Source organism: Nomascus leucogenys, chromosome X, assembly GCF_006542625.1.
Source record: "Nomascus leucogenys isolate Asia chromosome X, Asia_NLE_v1, whole genome shotgun sequence".
Taxonomy (NCBI): Eukaryota; Metazoa; Chordata; class Mammalia; order Primates; family Hylobatidae; genus Nomascus; species Nomascus leucogenys.
In genome coordinates this window covers 59,949,643-59,968,446 of record NC_044406.1, presented here as the reverse complement: position 1 = coordinate 59,968,446, position 18,804 = coordinate 59,949,643, and the positions used below count along the sequence as shown (strand labels likewise).

Genomic DNA, 18,804 nt, shown 5'->3' with positions numbered 1-18,804 from the left:
CTCTTGCAAATATTGCATTTTTAAAAACAATTTGAATGTTGGTGGCAATCCTGTTTCGAGCAGGTCTGTCAGAGCCATTTGTCCAACAGCATGGGCTCACTTCTTGTCTCTGTGTTACATTAGGATAATTCTTGCAGTATTTCAAACTTTTTTTTCCTTCTTACATCTGTTGTGGTGATAGGCGGTCAGTGATCTTTGATGTTACTATGTAATTGTTTTGCGGCTCCATGAACTACACCCAGACAAGATAGCAAACTTAATAAATAAATGTCGTATGTTCTGACTGCTCCGCCGATCAGCCGTTCCTCAACCCTCTCCCTCTCATGCTTCCCTATTCCCTGAGGCACAACAATATTGGAATTAGGCCAATTAAAAACCCGACAAAGGCCTCTAAGTATGCAAGTGAAAGAAGGAGTTGCATGTCTCTCATGTTAACTCAAAAGCTAGAAATGATTAAGCTTAGTGAGGAAGGCATGTTGAAAGCTGAGATAGGCTGAAAGCTAGGCCTCTTGTGCCAAACAGTTAGCCAAGTTGTAAATACAAAGGAAAAATTCTTGAAGAAAATTAAAAGTGCTACTCCAGTGAACACACAAATGATAAGAAACCAAAATAGCCTTATTGCTCATAGGGAGAAACTTCTAGTGGTCTGGAGAGAAAATCAAACCAGCCACAACATTCCCTTAAGCCAAAGCCTAATCCACAGGAAGGCTGTAACTCTTCAATCTGTGAAGGCTGAGGAAGTAAGGAAGCTGCAAAAGAAAAGTTCGAAACTAGCAGAGGTTGGTTCATGACGTTTAAGGAAATAAACCAGTTCCATGACATAAAAGTGCAAGGTGAAGTGACAAGTGCTGATGTAAAAGCTGTACCAAGTTATCCAGTAAATGCAGCTAAGATCATTGATGAAGGTGGCAACACTAAAAAACACATTTTCAATGTACATGAAATAGCCTTCTATTGGAAGAAGATGCCATGTAGGACTTTCATAGCTGCAAAGAAGTCAATGCCTGGGTTCAAAGTTTCACAGGACAGGCTGACTCTTTTCATTAAGGGCTAATGCAGCTGGTGAAGCCAAGGCTCATTGACTGTTCTGTAAATCCTAGGGCCCTTAAGAGTTATGCAAAATCTACTCTGCCCATGCTCCATATATGGAACAACAAAGCCCGAATGGCAACACATCTGTCTACAGCATGTTTTACTGAATATTTTAAGCCCACTCCTGAGACCTACTGCTCAAAAGAAAAGCTCTCTTTCAAAATATCACTGCCCATTAACAATGTACTAACCACCCAGCAGCTCTGATGGAGATGTGCAAGGAGATTAATGTATGTTGTTTCCATGCCTACTAATACAACATCCATTCTGCAGTACATGGATCAAGGAATAAATTCAACTTTCCAGTCTTATTATTTAAGAAGTAGATTTCATCAGGATTTAGATCCCATAGATAGTGATTCCTCTGATGAATCTGGGCAAAGTAAATTTAAAACCTTCTGGAGAGCATTCACCAATCTAGATGTCATTAAGAATATTAATAATTTATGAGAGGAGGTCAGAATATCAACAAAATAACAGAGGTTTGAAAAAGTTAATTTCAACTCTCATGGCTGACTTTGAGGAGCTTAAGCCTTCAGTGGAGGAAGTGACTGTAGATGTCGTAGAAATAGCAAGAGAACTAGAATTAGAAGTGGAGCCTGAAGACGTGACTGAATTGCTGCCATCTCAGGATAAAAGTTCAATGGATGAGAAGCTACTTTTTATGGATGAGCAAAGAAAATGGTTTCTTGAGGTGGAATCTACTCCTGGTAAAGATGCTGTGAACATTGTGGAAATGATAACCAAGGATTTAGAATATTGCATACACTTGGTTTACTAAAGCAGTGGCTGGGTTTGAGAGGAGCGACTCCAGTTTTTAAAGAAGTTCTGAGGGTAAAATGCTATCAAACAACATGGCATTCTACAGAGAAATTTTTTTGTGAAAGGAAGAGTCAATTGATGCAGCTAACTTCATTGTTGTCTTCTTTTAAGAAATTGCCATAGCCACTCCAGCCTTCAGTAAGCACCATCCTGATCAATCAGCAGTCATCAACATAGAAGCAAGACCCTCCACCAGCAAAAAAGGGTATGATTTGCCAAAGGCTTAGGTGATTGTCAGCATTTTTTAGCAATAAATTATTTTTAATGAAGGGATGTACACCGTAGTTTTAGGAATCGTGCTATTGCACACTTACTAGACTCCAGTATAGTATAAGCACTGTGAAACCAGAAAAAATTGTGTGGCTCAGTTTATTGTGATACATATTTTATTCTGGTGGTCTGGAACCAAATCCACACTATCTCCTAGGTATGCCTGTATGTTACCTCATTCAACCATCACAAGAACCCTATGAGGTAGATGGTATCACTATTCCCATTTTGCAGCTGACATTTTCAAAATGCAAACTGAGCTTCAAGTTTGAGATTCATATAGTTTAAGTTTCTTGCCCCTGGTTACATAGCAAAGCTCCAACACAACTGACTCTGACTCTGTCCTGACTCTTTGACCTCTATTTTGTACTCTCTCACCTCTATTTTGTACTCTCTCCTCCTGATTATAGTTGGTGAAGGAATAAATGAAAACAAAAAGTTCTATTATTTAATATTCTCTAAAGGGCCTGGTAGCCAAAATTCATCCATTCATTTTAAAAACTGTCATTGAGCTGCTTTATCTTGCCTCGTGCCCTGCTCAGCCCTAGTCTCTAGAGAGGAATCAGGAAAAAAAAATCTCTGCTGTCAGAAAAGTTATGGGACTAGGGGGTATCTGGAACCAACTAACACTCAGGATGCAGTGTAATAAAGACTGTGGTGAAGATGTGCATTGGATGCTGTGGGAGCCCATGGAAAGGGAACTTACCTCTCTATTGGGAATCAGAGAAGTCTTCATACAGTAGGTAATGCATGATGTGAGTCCTGAAAATCAGAGGAGTAGATGAATTAAGGTACAGGTTAACCTTCTGTAAGAAAAGTCCTCCGATGACAGAGGACTGCAAATTATTTGGCTTAAATATGATGGAGAGGAGTTCATTTTTCTCTCACATAAAAGTCTAGCAGTGCATAGTCCAAGATCAATGACATACTTCTGCCATCCTCACCACTTGGCTTCAGTTTCTTGATCCTAGATAGCTATTCCATTTGTCCCCATTTACTAGCCAGAGAGAAGGGGGAAAAAAGACAGAATGTAATACAAACAGCTTCTTCACAAAAGCATGACCCAGAGGCTTTCATGCATTATTTCTACTAGTATTCTGTTATCTAAAACTTAATCACATGTCCTTACCTAGCTGCAAGGGAGACTAAGAAAGGTAGGCATGGGTGCCCAGCTACCATTCAGTGACTTCCATTAGTAAAAGTAAGAAGGGGAAGGTGGATACCAGTAAGCAATTAGCAGTCTCTGCCATAAAGGGTAAGAGTGAAAGTGTTCTGTATATAGATCACTCTGGATACATACAGGAATGAGACACCAGAGAAATTACGTTCCATAAAATAACCAAAGAACTAAATAACTAAGAGACTAAAGAACTTTAATAATTCAGCATGCCTATAGTGGAGGGTGAATGTAGGGGAATAGTGGAAGATGGGGCTGGAGATTTCAGGCTGTGGCCAGATTATTGAGTACCTTGTGTGCTAAGGAATTTGGCCTTTGTCCCGAAGACAGTGAAGAGTCATTGAAACATTTTAAGCGGTGGAGTAACACAATTAGATTAGAGTTGAGAAAGATCACTCTACCTGCACTTGGGTAGACAGATTAAAGGCAGGAGTGACTGGAGACAGAAGGAACAATTAGGAGACTATTATAATCATAGAGAGACATGATACGACTCAACCAAGTCAGTGGTAGTGAGCAGAGGGGATAGATTAGAGAGACGTTAAGGAAGTATAATTGATAGGACTTGGTGACTAAATGGATGTGGGATGTGAGAGAAGGGGAGGATTTTAAGATAATAATGTCCAGATTTGTGGCTTGGACATTGGCATTGTTTTAGGTAATAAAAAATTTTAAGGGACGAAAGTGTTTAATTCTAGAAATGTTGAATTTGAGATACCTCTGGGATATCCAGAAGGCAACATTGAGCAGCCAGTTAGATATATTGATATAGAAACCAGTAGAGAAACTTGGTAGTGCAAGCCATGTGAGTGGATGACACAGTTGAGAAAGCGAATGAGTGCAGACAAGTGAGATCATTAGAAGGTTGAGGACATAATCCTGGAGAACATTAAATTTCAGAGAGAGCCAGTAAAAGGGATGACAGTGTTCAGAGAAGCAGAAAGGTAAAGAGAGAGGAATTTTTAGAAATGGATTGGTTAAATGTGTTAAATGTTGGAGCACAGTCAAAATAAAAATTGAAAAGTACCTGTTGGAGTTGGCAATTAGCAGGCCAGTGATGATCATTGTAAAAACAGTTACAGAGGAGTGATGTGGGCAGAGACAAGGTTGAGGATCAACTGGAGGATGAAGAAATGGAGACTTAACTGTCTGGAAAGTGTAGAAGAAAATGAATGTGATGGCAGTGGGGAGTAGCTTGGGTTCAGATAGGAGAGACTTAAGTTCATTTAAATGCTTTTGAGAAACAGTATTGTAAGAAAAGAGATGAATGATGGAAGAGGGTCCCTGAGAAACAGGAAGAGATGAGACGGGATCCAGAGCATAGGTAGAGGCATTCTCCTTAGAAAGTGAGGAGGAGATAAAGGAAGTTTATAAGTGTGGATGTCAATGAGTTTGTCAGTATGGGGACAGAAGGTTGAAGCTGTTTGTTTGTTTGTTTATTTATTTATTTATTTATTTTGAGACAGTCTTGCTCTGTTGTCCAGGATGGAGTGCAGTGGTGCAATCTGGGCTCACTGCAACCTCCACCTTCCGGATTTGAGCAATTCTCCTGCCTCAGCCTCCTGAGTAGCTGAGATTACAGGCATGCTGCACCATTCCTGACTAATTTTTATACTATTAATAGAGCTAGGGTTTCACCGTGTTGGCCAGGCTTGTCTTGAACTCCTGGCCTCAAGGGATCCGCCTGCCTCAGCCTCCCAAAAGTGCTGAGATTAGAGACATGAGCCACCGCGCCCAGCCGAAGAAGTTTACTTCTAATGACCTCCCTTTTCTCTGAAGTATGAGGTGACGCCATCTGTGAGGGAGGGTGTCTATGTTCTGGTATATTATGAATGCCTCAGCAAGGATGTCTTCTAACTGAGCAAAGGGAAATAATATATGATGCGTTTATCTCCATTAATAACACTCACTTGGGTTCAATCGGAAGAGATTGCTAGATGGACAGATGCATGGATGGATGCCTATAAACATAATAAATATGTATTCTGTTTTCCTCCACTCAACGTTTTCAAAATGTTTTTTTTAGAAGTTCAGCTCGGGGTTAAAATTTTCTTGAATCCCATCTGCATTAAGCAAGTATATTCTCATTTGTTATTCCTCTTCATTATTCTAGACCAACATTTTTCAGCCTTGGTATTATTTTGACATTTTGGGCCAATAATTCTTGTTGTGGGGACTGCCCTGGGCATTGTTGGATGTTTACCCGGATTCCTTGCCTTTCCCCACTAGATGCCAACCCCCCATCCACAGTTGTGACAATAAATATTTTCACAGATGTCATGAAATGTCCCCTGGGAAATAGAATTACCCCCAGTTAAGAGGTTGTATTCAAAACCAAATGGAAGGGCACTGGAGAGAGAGAGAGAGAGAAGGGGGATTTAAGCTAGACAAATACTCATGTACATTTATCAGTTGATCATGACAACTATACTCATAGACATGATCTTCTTTTAGCAAATTAGACAACTGAGGCTCAGAGAAGTTAAATGACTTGCCTAACATGACAGAGGCCATAAGTGATAGAGCCGGGGTTTGAACTCGTGTGTTAGATCCCTACAATTTAGGTTCTTTCTTAAACAACAATAAAAAATATTTTAGAGGATGTCCTTGTTTTCATTTTTATTATGTTTTAAAAAATCAAACTAAACTTAAAATTCAGCACAAAAATTTAAATAATATAGAAATGTGTAGACTAAAACAGGAATGTATCTTTTGACATTCCTCTGTAATCCTATTCACTTTCCTAGAGGTTATGATTGTGATTGTTAACAATTTAATGTGTATGCTTCTAGACCCTTTTCTTTGCAATTATAAGTGACAAAGGACAGTGCATTCATACACACACAAAACTATTTTTGAATAATGACATCATACTATATATACTATTCCATAAACTACTTTAAAATATTTAATCTTTCCACCTCAGTTCTTACAAATCTACATCACCACCTTTTAACAGTTGTGTAATATTCCTCAGTGGGTGAACCACAATTTATGTAACTTTCCCATGTTAATAGATATTTATGTAGTTTTTTTTTTTATGGTACATGGAACTTGCATAGATATCAATGTGTGTATGTGTCAGGATTTCTGCTTAATAGGGGTTTTAAAAGTAGGGAGATCAGAGGGCATGCCTATTTAAAATCATGATTGCTACTACCAGATTGACCCCCAATATGGCTGAACCAAATCACCCTCCCAATAACAGCTTATAAAGGTGACCGTTTTTACCCACTTCTTTGTCAGTTTAGGACAATATCGATTTTTCTTAATTTATCAGTCTAGTAGGCAAAATGTGATATCTTGTTTGAATTGTAGTTTTATAATTATTAGTGAAGTTGATTTTTATGTTCACAAGCTATTTCATTTTCTTTTCCTTTGTATGTCCTTTTCAATGGCTGGTCACTTCAAAATCCTCCCCTCTCCAACCCACTCCCACACTATACTCTTCACCTAAGGCAACCACTAATCAGTTCTGTTAGTGTAATTTGTGTTTTCTAAAGTTTTGTATAAATGGAATAATGCAGTATATACTTTTCTTTTGGTCTGTCTTCTTTGATTCAGCATAATTATTCTGAGATTAATTTAAGTTGTTATAGTGAGTCAATAGTTCATTCCTTTTTATTACTGAGTAGTATTCCATCATATATACCAACATTTGATTGTCTATTCACTAGTTAATGGACATTTGGGTTGTTTCAGTTTGGGTCTGCTGCAAACATTTGTGTACAGTCTGTACGACTATATGTTTTCTTTTTTCTTGAGTAAACATGAAGGAGTAGAAATGACTGAGTCATATAGTAATTATACATTTAATTTTTAAAGAAAACGTTAAAATATTTTTCTTAAGTAACTGTATCATTGTACTTTCTGGAAGAGACTGTAAAACTCATGTTAATTCTGTATATGTTTGGTGGAATCCTCCAGTTAAACTATCTGGGTCTAGAGATTTCTTCTTTGGAAGTTTTTAAACTATGAATTGAAATTTTTTAATGGTTATAGGACTATTCAGATGATCTATTTCATTGGGTGGTTGTTTTTTTTTTTTTAATTCATTATGACATTGTATGATTTTACATTCCCATCAGCAGTGAAAGTTCCAGTTCCTCCATATTCTTTTCAACATGTGGTATGGTCAGTCTAAAAAATTTCAACCATTCTAATAGGTGTTCAGTGGTATCACATCATGTTTTTAGCATGCATTTCCCTATTGGCTTAATGATGTTGAACATTTTTTTATGTTTGCCATTTGTATATTTTCTTTGGTGAAGTGTCTATTCAAATATTTTGCTTATTCTTTAAAAACTGATTTACTTGTTTTCTTGTTATTGAGTTATTGAGTTTTGGGAGTTCTTTATATAATATATATATAATACCAGTTCTTTATCAGACATATGATTTACAAATATTTTAACTCAGCCTGTGGTTTTTCTTTTCATTCTTAACAGTGTCTTTTAGAAAATCATAAGTTTTCAAATTTGATGTTCAGTTTATTATTTTATGAATCATTGTATCTAAGAAATCTTTGCCTAACCTAAGATTACAAAGATTTTTCTCCTCGAAATTTTATAGTTTCGGCTTTTAAATTTGATTATAGCCTATTTTGAGTTAGTTTTCTTCTGTGGTATAAGATACGGATTGAAGGTGTTTTTTTTTTTTTTTTTTTTGCCTATGTATATCACATTGTTCCAGTACCATTGCTGTCCTTTCTCCACTGAATTGTCTTTGTAAAATAAATAAATAAATTTATCTGTATAGGTGTGGGTCTATTTCTGGGCTTTCTGTTTTGTTCCATTGATCTATTCACCTATCTTGACATCAGTGCCACCCTGTCTTAATTGTTGTAGCTTTATAATAAGACTTGAAATCAGGTAGTGTTAGCTTTCCAACTTTGTTTTTCTTTTTCAAGATTGTTTTGGCTATTCTAGGTTCTTTGCATGTCCTTATACATTTTTGAATCAGCTTGTCAATGTCTACATACAAGCTTACTGGTATTTGGGTTGTGTTCAGTCTGTAGATCAATTTTGTGAGAATTTACATCTTAACACTATTGAGTCTTTATACCTGCAAACAAAATATATCTCTGTTTATCTAGATTTTCTTAATATTTCTCAGCAATATTTTGAAGATTTTAGTGTACAAAATCTTCTCTCTGGCACTTTGCCTTGCAAATTCTCACTTCCTTGTCTTTCCCATACTCCCAATTCAATCTTCTCAACATAGGGCTACTACTGGGTTCCACTTCGGTTCCCCTTCCTGCACTGCGGCCTACAAAACTCTAAGCTGGGAAACTCATAGGGCTGACCTCATTTGTTTTTTTCTGTCTTTCAGCATTCACTGTCCTTCACTGCTGGATTTCCAATGCCTTTAAAACTACTGTTCCATGTATTTTTCCTGGTTTTGTTTTGTTTTGTTTTATTTTGTTTTGTTTTTACTTGTTTCAGGCTAAATGAGTAAAACTAGTTTCTGTGCCCTATCTTGGCCGGAATAAGAAGTAGCTGTTTGTAGTAGTATTTTAGTAGTAGTAGTTAGTAGCTGTTAATAGTAGTAGTATTTTCAGGCGACAGTTTGGCCTTTTACATTAGAATTGCAAATGTATTTGTTTTTTGACTCAGCAATTCCAGTCCCTCTTCTAGGTGGTAGAGATAGAGCAGTGAACATGACAGACATGCTTCTATGTTGTGTAAAATCTAGCTTGGAGACAGACAGCAAACAAAATCAATAAGTAAAACCATGTTCTATGTTAGAAAGTGACAGGAAATGCTGAAGAGAAAAAAAATTAAACACGGAAGGAAGATGGGAGTGCTTGGGTAGAGGGAGGCATGTCATTGTTTTAAATATATTGACCTGGAAGGGCTTACTGAGCAGAGTATGTTTGATTAGAATCCTAGAAGAATGGATATCTGGAGGAAGATCAGCCTGGGTGGAAGAAACAGTCAGTGCAACGACCTCATGTATTCGACAAATAGCAAGGAATCTTTGTAACAACTACTACAGTGTTAGAGCTCACAAAATGGTAGCTCTTTAGACTATTATTACTAATGATGGTGGAATTAGGAATATGACCTAGAACCGTATGGCCTCAACATTAATCTGCTTGCTGTTAAGTTACATTTTGTCTTCCTTACAATCATGAGGCATATACTCACGGCTTGTGATTGTTCATGCATTGTTTCTTATCATTGTCCAGCTTTTACACAGGCTTGCCTTGTGTTCTCAATCATGTTATTTCCATGCCCATGTAGTCTGTGTTGACCCTTGCCTGATGGGATATTGGGCTCTGACATTTCTCTTTACACTAATCATTGGGGTTGATTTTGTTAGTCTCACTGGCTAGACAGTGGTCTCCTTTCTCCATCACATATGTGTATCATCCCACAGTGTATGCACTTGGGCTAAAAGGTTGGTCTCCATGGAGACCGGAAAATCCTTAAATACACATGAGACATTATATAAAAATTCTAATCACAGCTCCTTCTGCATGCCTTCAGCACTTCTTATAGCATCCAAGGTACTGTGTTGTCACTTTTTAATTTTATTTTACTTTTTACTGAATAGGTAATGTACCATGGCATGAAATTATAAAAGAACAAAGTGACATAGGAGGGAAAACACAGTCGTTCTCCCTGTATTCCCCAGCCAATCATTAGTCCTACCTTGAGACAAACAATGTAATCAGATTCTTTGGTATCCCTTCAGAACTATTGAAGGCATATGGGCATGTAATTGTGTTTAGTCTCCTTCCATGTCCCACCCCCACCCATAGAAGGCACCTTGACAGCTCCTTTCATTTCTTTCTTACCACACCCTGTGAAGTAGGTAATGCTGTCCCTATGTTACGGATGAGAAAGCTGAGGCTCAGAGAAGTGAGGTGACTTGCCTAAGGGCTCCCAGGAAGGAGATGGAAAATCCAGGACTAATGCCATCTTTTATAGGCATTTTTTCTTCCAAACTGAGAAGTGCCAGGTTCTGTGCCTTGAGCATGGTAGGAGATACCTAAACACTTACCGGTAGCTAGAGTGATTAAGAAAATTTCTGATTCTTTGAGTCATATTAGTATTCACGTTACAAACTCTAGATACAAGGCCAGCAAGCATCAGCTGGTGGGTAGCATTCAGAAGACAAAAACTTGATCTAATTATTCTCTAGATATCTTCCTTCTTTCTCCACAGATCTATTTAGGTCCACCTGAGGAAAGCGCTGCACCGCCAGTGCCTCCGCCTCGGGTGACAGCAAGAAGGCACAAACCAATCACGATTTCAAAGCGCTTGCTGCGAGAAAGGACGGTTTTCTATACTTCTTCCCTGGATGAAAGCGAAGGTCAGTACTGAGGTTCACCCTTAGCTTCTGAATGGTGATTAGACACAAAGAGGATATTGGAGGGCAGAAGCAGTGGCATGACCATTTTTCTCTCTATAAAAGTAGACCTTTCCTAGCTCCTGAGCTTAAAAGCAGCCAGGGTTTGTAGTTTGTGCTCAGAGAGGGGATTAAGCCTTTGACGGCAGACAGGATGGTGATGAGCTTGTAAAGGATGTTACCATGTGGAGGATCCCTATAAGGCCAGTGCAGGATCCAAGGTGTTCTTAGATTTATGCCCCCAATATAATTGAAATGGGTGAGCAAGGTGAATGTTGTGAAATTTTAAATTCAAATATAGCAAGCACGGATTGGATAACTACTATGTGCCAGGTACTGTGCTAGGTGAAATTAAGATACATTGCTTGCCCTCACAGAAGAAATGGAGACATAGATAAGTGAACAAATAAATGCCTTCAGTGGAATAATTGCTAGTGTGGAGACTACACCCATTCTAAATGTGCCTCTGCCCTCCTACTCCACTAAGACCATTTTTGTCAGGTTTGCCAATAATCTCCACGAGGCCAAACCAAATAGCTACAACATGTTCTCATCATACTCAGTTTGTGAGTAGCATCTGACACAGTTGACTAACTCCTCCTTCTTGAAACACTTTATTCATGTGGCTTTCAGGATACCAGATTTTCCTTTAATCTCACCAGATAATCCATCTCAGTCTTCTCTCCTGGATTTCCTTCTCTTCCCAACTTTACATGTTAGAAGGTCCCAGAGCTTTTTTCTTAGTCCTGTTCTCTGATCATGTTCTTTTCCTGTGTGATCTCATTAAGTTTCATGGTTTTACATATCATTTAAATGCTAAAGATGATTTCCAAATTTATCTAAGATTGATATCTTGCCTCTTTTGTCATATCAAATTTCCTGCTCAACAGCTCTCCTTGGATGACTCATGGGCATCTCAGTTTACACTGTGCAAAACATAATTTGATGCCTGACTCCTTCTTAACCTGCTCCTAACCTCCTCCATCTAAGTAATTGGCAGCAGCAGTCATCCAGTTGCTAAGGTCAAGAATTTTGGAATCATCCTTGGTTACTCCTTTCCCTTTTTCTTTCATATTGAATCCATTGGCAATTCTTGTCAGCTCTACATGCACATCATATGCTAACTTCTACTACTGCCCACTGCTTCTATCACTGTGAGCCACTATTATCTCTTACCTGGTATCATTGCTTGCCTTCTTCCTTGCCTGTAATTCATTCTCCCCAGCAGCCAGTAACAGTACTTCCTTTAAAATATGGAAATCAGGATTCTGCAAGCTTCCCAAGCACACATCAGCAGCCAGCTCCCTTACTGTCTGAATCATCGACCTCTCCCCATTTCCAAAATGTCGCTTTCTAACAAGCTGACACTGGACAAACCAGACGTGAAAGGGCAGTGGGTCATTATGAGAGTGGACTTCAGTGTTCTTGTGTAGAGCAACCAGATAACAAACAACCAGAGGATTAAGGCTGCTGTCTTAACCATCAAATTCTGCTTGGACAATGGAGCCAAGTCAGTAGTCCTTATGAGCCACCTAGGCCGGCCTGATGGTGCCCCTATGCCTGACAAGTGCTCCTTAGAGCCAGTTGCTGTAGAACTCAAATCTCTGCTGGGCAAGGATGTTCTGTTCTTGAAGGACTGTGTAGGCCCAGAAGTGGAGAAAGCCTGTGCCAACCCAGCTGCTGGGTCTGTCATCCTGCTGGAGAACCTCCACTTTCATGTGGAAGAAGAAGGGAAGGGAAAACTCTGGGAACAAGGTTAAAGTGAGCCCGCCAAAGTAGAAGCTTTCCGAGCTTCACTTTCCAAGCTAGGGGATGTGTATGTCAATGATGCTTTTGGCACTGCTCACAGAGCCCACAGCTCCATGGTAGGAGTCAGTCTGCCACAGAAGGCTGGTGGTTTTTTGATGAAGAAGGAGCTGAACTACTTTGCCAAGGTCTTGGAGAGCCCATAGCAACCCTTCCTGGCCATTCTTGGTGGAGCTAAAGTTGCAGACAAGATCCACCTGATCAATAATATGCTGGACAAAGTCAATGAGATGATTATTGGTGGTGGAACGGCTTTTACCTTCCTTAAGGTGCTCAACAACATGGAGACTGGCACTTCTCTGTTTGATGAAGAGGGAGCCAAGATTGTCAAAGACCAAATGTCCCAAGCTGAGAAGAATGGTGTGAAGATTACCTTGCCTATTGACTTTGTCACTGCTGACAAATTTGATGAGAATGCCAAGACTGGCCAAGCCACTGTGGCTTCTGGCATACCTGCTGGCTGGATGGGCTTGGACTGTGGTCCTGAAAGCAGCAAGAAGTATGCTGAGACTGTCACTTGGGCTAAGCAGATTGTGTGGAATGGTCCTGTGGGGGTATTTGAATGGGAAGCTTTTGCCTGGGGAACCAAAGCCCTCATGGATGAGGTGGTGAAAGCCACTTCTAGGGGCTGCATTACCATCGTAGGTGGTGGAAACACTGACACTTGCTGTGCCAAATGGAACACAGAAGATAAAATCAGACATGTGAGCACTAGGGGTGGTACCAGTTTAGAGCTCCTGGAAGGTAAAGTCCTTCCTGGGGTGGATGCTTTCAGCAATATTTAGTACTTTCCTGCCTTTTAGTTCCCGTGCACAGCCCCTAAGTCAACTTAGCATTTTCTGCACCTCCACTTGGCATTAGCTAAAACCTTCCATGTCAAGATTCAGCTAGTGGCCAAGAGATGCAGTGCCAGGAACCCTTAAACAGTTGCACAGCATCTCAGCTCATCTTTACTGCACCCTGGATTTGCCTACATTCTTCAAGATCCCATTTGAATTTCTTAGTGACTAAACCATTGTGCATCCTAGAATGCATATATGTATATTTTGCCTGTTAAAAAAAAGTGAGCTGTGTTAGCTTAGTTCTCTTTTGATGTAGCTTATCCTGATTAGCTTTGTCACCGTTTCACTACTCAGCATGGAAACAAGATGAAATTCCATTTGTAGGTAGGGAGACGAAATTGATGACCCATTAAATAAACAATAAAAGTGTCCATTGAAACCATGAAAAAAAATGGAAATCAGATCACATCATTCCCTCTGTGCCAAATTTTCAGTAACCTCCATTCATACCTAGAATAAAATTTGCATTTTATTCTTCATGATATGACTGCTGCTTATTTCTCCGACCTTCATTTCTGAACTTTGCTCTCTCACTGTCTCTTTTCCTCCCTACTGTAATCTCATTGTTCTTGCAGGTCCTTACTTGGGTCAAACTTACCTAAGGGCCTTTGCATTTGCTACTCTCTTGGCCCTAAACATTCTTCCTCCAGAACTTCACAAGGCTCACTCAGGTGAGCTACTAGATGCCATCTTCTCATAGAGACCTTTTCTTAACATTCTACTTAAATAGTTCTTTCTCCTCCTCCAATCACTCCCTATCCCTTTATATGGCTTTATGCAACTCATATCCCCTGCTCCTGTTTGTTCACGTTTATTATCTCTCTTTCCCATTAGAGTGTAAAATCTATTTGATTACCAGCCCCTAGAACAACTCCTGGTATACATATCATGTATTCAGTAAATATTCTAAGAATGAATGAGTGGATGTATAAGGAATGATGAAGAGATTATCACTTAGGTTAAGGGATCAACTCTTTCACAGAGGAGGTGAGCTGGCATTCAGGAGAAAGTGGAAGGGAACATTGAATGCTTGTCTGTTGTTCCATAGTCTCATTTTTACAGAATGGCCTTATTTGTTTATTTACAGTCTCCCCAAATATAAACTTTATGCCAGTGGCCACTTGTTTTTTTTACTATATCTAAAGCATGAGCACAGTGCCAGGCATATAGTAAGTCCTTAATAAATGAGTGCAAAAAATGAATGAACTGGGTGTCAGTAGACAGAAGGTCTAATTTAATCTTGGCTAGTAGCCTGCTGAATAACTTGAGCTAGTCACTTCCCCTCTCTGGACCTCAATTTGCCCCTCTGTGGTGATGAGGGCTTTGGGACAGAAGATCTCCAATGAGGTTACCCAGTCTAGACATTTATTTTTTATTTTTAACTTTTTAAAAAACTGAGCTATAATTCACATACCATAAAATGCACCATTTTAAAGCATACAGTTTAATGGTTTTTAGTATATTTTGTGCAACTATCTTATTCCAGAACATAATCATCATCCCAGAATCCCAATACTTTTAAATTTACTTCTCCCCCAACCTCTGACAGTTACTGATCTACTTTCTGCATCTACAGATTTGCCTATTCTGAACATTTCATAGAAATATAATTATAGAATATGTGGACATTTTTGGGTGGCATCTTACTCTTAGCATAATATTTTCAAGATTCATCCACATTGTAGAATGTATCAGTACTTCATTCTTTCTTATGGACAAATAATATTCCTTTGTATAGATGTAGCACATTTTATTTATCCATTGATCAGTTGATGGACACTTGTATTCATTTTTTGGTTATTATAAATAATGCCGCCGTGAACATTCATGCACAGGATTTTGTGTGGATGTCTGTTTTTAATTATCTTGGGTATGTACCTAGGACTGGAATTGTAGGTTATATGGTCGGTCTATATTAAAACTTCTGAAGAATTGCCAGGCTGTTTTCCAAAGCAGCTGTACCTATTTATTTATTTATTTATTTATTTTGAGATGGAGTCTCGCAGTGTCGCCTGGGCTGGAATGCAATGGCGCGATCTCAGCTCACTGCAATCTCCGCCTGCCAGGTTCATGTGATTCTCCTGCCTCAGCCTCCCGAGTAGCTGGGATTACAGGCGCATACCACCACACCTGGCTAATTTTTTGTATTTTTAGTAGAGATGGGGTTTCACTATGTTGGCCAGACTGGTCTCAAACTCCTGATCTCATGATTCACCCACCTCGGCCTCCCAAAGTGCTGGGATTACAGGCGTGAGCCACCACACCAGGCCTCAGCTGCACCATTTTACTTTCCCACCAGCGATGAATGAAGGCTCCAATTTCACCACATCCTTGCCAACACTTTGTATAGTAAATAGTCTGTCTTATTTATTCTAGCCATCCTATGTGAGTGTGAATCCATAATCTCATTTAATGTTCAGCACTCCCATGCGAGGTAGGTATGCTGAATTCTGTTTTATAGCGAAGGCACTGGAAGCTCAAAGATGATGAGTAGTTTTCCCAACTAACACAGCTAGTAAATGACAGAACAATTTACGCTCATCTATCTTATCCTAAAGCTTATTTATTTACTATAATATCACACTTCCTATAACCTGTCTGAACACTGTTCTGAGAAGGAACCAATCCTGCTCACCAGTAGCATCTCATTATCTTACTCTGAAATTTGTTATCCCTTTTGTATATAGTAGTATGTCAGTGACTCCTTTCACCCTCGTCATGGACTCCATCACACCTCCATAACTAAGCCCTGATTATTCCACTTCTTTAACCTGTCTTGAATCTGCCTCTCTTTTCTGACGCAGCTCTAGTTTGGATCCCTCTCATCAGCAGTCCCCTAGCTTGTCTTTCTGCCACCAGTCCTTCTGGTCCAACCTACTTTTCGTTGGAACGATCCTATTTTTCATTACTTTTCGTAATGAACCCAAAGGGATGTTTAAAAATGCATATTTGATAATGCCACTTCTCCACACCCCCAGCCCTCTGCCCCCAAAATCATTGTCTTCTGTGACTCAAAGGCAGAGTTTGTATTCCTGAGCGTGGCATTCATGGGCTTCATGATATAGCCCGAACTTATTTCAACAACCTCACCTCCAGCTACCCACACTTTTTCATCTATAATTGGTCCCTATGCTCAAGCCAAACCAAACTTTTAATTCTATTTTCTTAGGCAAAGCATGGTCTTTCACTCCTCCAAGTTGTTTTTTGTTTGAATGCCCTTTCTACTTTGCTCCACCTTTTGGAATTCTTCAAGGCCCAGCTCAAAAGTTACCTGTTTTATAAAGACCCTCTCTAATCTTCGCAGTCAGTATTAGTACTGTCTTACTCCTAGCACTTATTTGCATGAATCTACATGTATTATAATAATTAATTTATTTCTATTACTGTACTAGTGTGTATCCTCTCAAAGCTTCTCCCCACCTCTTACCCACCCATAGAAGAGAGGCCTCCACTTTAAGGGTTGGCCCCACGCCTATTTATGAGGCCTCCCTGTCTGATCCTGATTCACTCTCAGTTCTTCGTAGTCCCTGAGGCTTGTCTGTGTGTTTTCCTGTAGAAATGGGTGGCTGGTTAGGGAAAGGGGATGGCACCGAACTTTTATTACCTGACAGAGCAATGAACTCTCTCTTCAGAAAGAGTAAGTAGACTCTGGAAGCAAACTTCAAGATTTGAAACTTGGCGTTTCCACTTAGTAGTTTTGTGAGATGAAGACTGCGGGTGCCTTAGATTCCTTATCGGTAAAATGGGGCTAATAACAATGTACTACTTTATAGAGCTGTTTTGAGGATTACATGAGATAATCCATGTAAAGCACTTAGAACAGGGCCTGCCATGGTATAAGTGCTCAAGTAATGGTATATGTTATCTTTATCAGTATTATTCTCATTATTACTATCATTGTCACTATTATCATTATTTTTATTCACCATACCCCAGAACCTAGAAATAGTTTCCCTGCTGAAAGGCCTAGCTCCGAAGTCATCATGGCTTCTATCATTACATTTCCTATTTTTTCCCGAGCCAGCAGAATATACTTTCCTGAGTGGAAGGTAGCAGTCTCTCTGAGGCTGTGTACGTGGGTCCTCTTTATGAAGACTGGCTCTCTTGAAATGGTGATGATACTCTATGGCCTGTAGGGCACAGGCAACCTTTATTTCCCTAAGGGAGGGCAGAGATGGAGTCACTTGGCCAGAAGAAAGTATTTAGATAGGAACAGGCAGCTGAGATGTTGGGCTAAAGCATGTGAGGGAAAGAATTTATGTCACCATGCACGTTATTGTTTGGAGAGAGTAGGTGTGCTTGAGTTACTCCTGAGTGCTATATGTTTAAAGATGGCCTCTGCCACAAGGCACGTCCTGGAAGCCAGAGGCTCTAGTTACTTGGCACTCTTGTGCTCATGTTCATGCCATTATTTGTGAGCCTTTGGTAGTTTTTTGTTTGATATCCTCTGTCTGGTTGCACTTGTGCTAGGGTTAATAAATAAAGGGCTATGTGTCTACTTTGGGACAAAGTTAGGGAGACTACAGGGGAACTCCCCTTGGTTCCGGCCCCTTTGGCAGTGGCATCAGTGGTGGCAGATTCCCAAGGAGAATAAAACTGTCTAGGGGACAAAAGCCTTTGCAGCAAGACTTCCCCCTTGGAAACTTTTGCCTCACTGCCCGCCCGCCACATAATAGTGTCAATAATAACCACCAATTAATGAGTGTCTGTTATGTGCCAGGCACTGAAGTAAGTATACCATCTCCTGTTATCCTCACCATAACCTCATGAGACCGGTATTCTTTATTATTCCCGTTTTACTGAGGAGAAAATTTGAGGTACAGAGAGAATAGGGAACTTGTACAAGGTCTCATAGTCGGTAAGAAGCAGAACTGAGATTCAGACCTGGCCACCTGGCTTCAGAGCCTGCATTTCTTTTAATATTTTATTATGAAGAATTCCAAACATAAACAGAAATTGGAAACAAACATATTGAACTCCCCACATTTCAGCATTTAAAAACATATACCCAGTCTTATTTCATCTATACCCCTACCCGTTCCCCCAACCTACTCATCATGTCATTTCATTTGTGAATGTTTCAGTGTATATCTCTAAAAGGAACTCTTTTAAAAGCAAAACCACAATATCATCATCATACTTGAAAGAAAATAAAACAAAACAGTGATTCCTTAAGATCAGCTATCCAGTCAGTATCCACATTCTCCTATTATCTCATTTTGTTAAAAAAAAATATCAGGATCTAAATAAGATCCATGTATTGCAATTGGTTGATATATATCTCAGGTTTCAGTTTGCTGGTCAGAACCTCTGTTCTTTTTTTTTTTTTAAATTATATTTTAAGTTCTAGGGTATGCGTGCACAACGTGCAGGTTTGTTACATAGGTATACATGTGCCATGTCGGTGTGCTACACCCATTAACTCGTCATTTACATTAG

The 18,804-nt window shown here is 39.4% G+C and overlaps 1 protein-coding gene and 1 pseudogene across 2 annotated transcripts in view; both read left to right on the top strand.

The window, feature by feature from the left end:
- OPHN1 (oligophrenin 1) overlaps positions 1-18,804 on the top strand; it is a 385,933-nt gene that overhangs the window by 345,322 nt on the left and 21,807 nt on the right. The window contains exon 20 of the mRNA XM_003272664.4: positions 10,534-10,681. Within this exon, the coding sequence (XP_003272712.1) occupies positions 10,534-10,681 (148 nt within the window). The remainder of the gene's footprint in view (positions 1-10,533; positions 10,682-18,804) is intronic.
- On the top strand, positions 12,061-13,582 carry LOC100605018 (annotated as a pseudogene). The gene is made up of 2 exons (XR_004028654.1): positions 12,061-12,144; positions 12,421-13,582. The product of XR_004028654.1 is annotated as a phosphoglycerate kinase 1-like (transcript).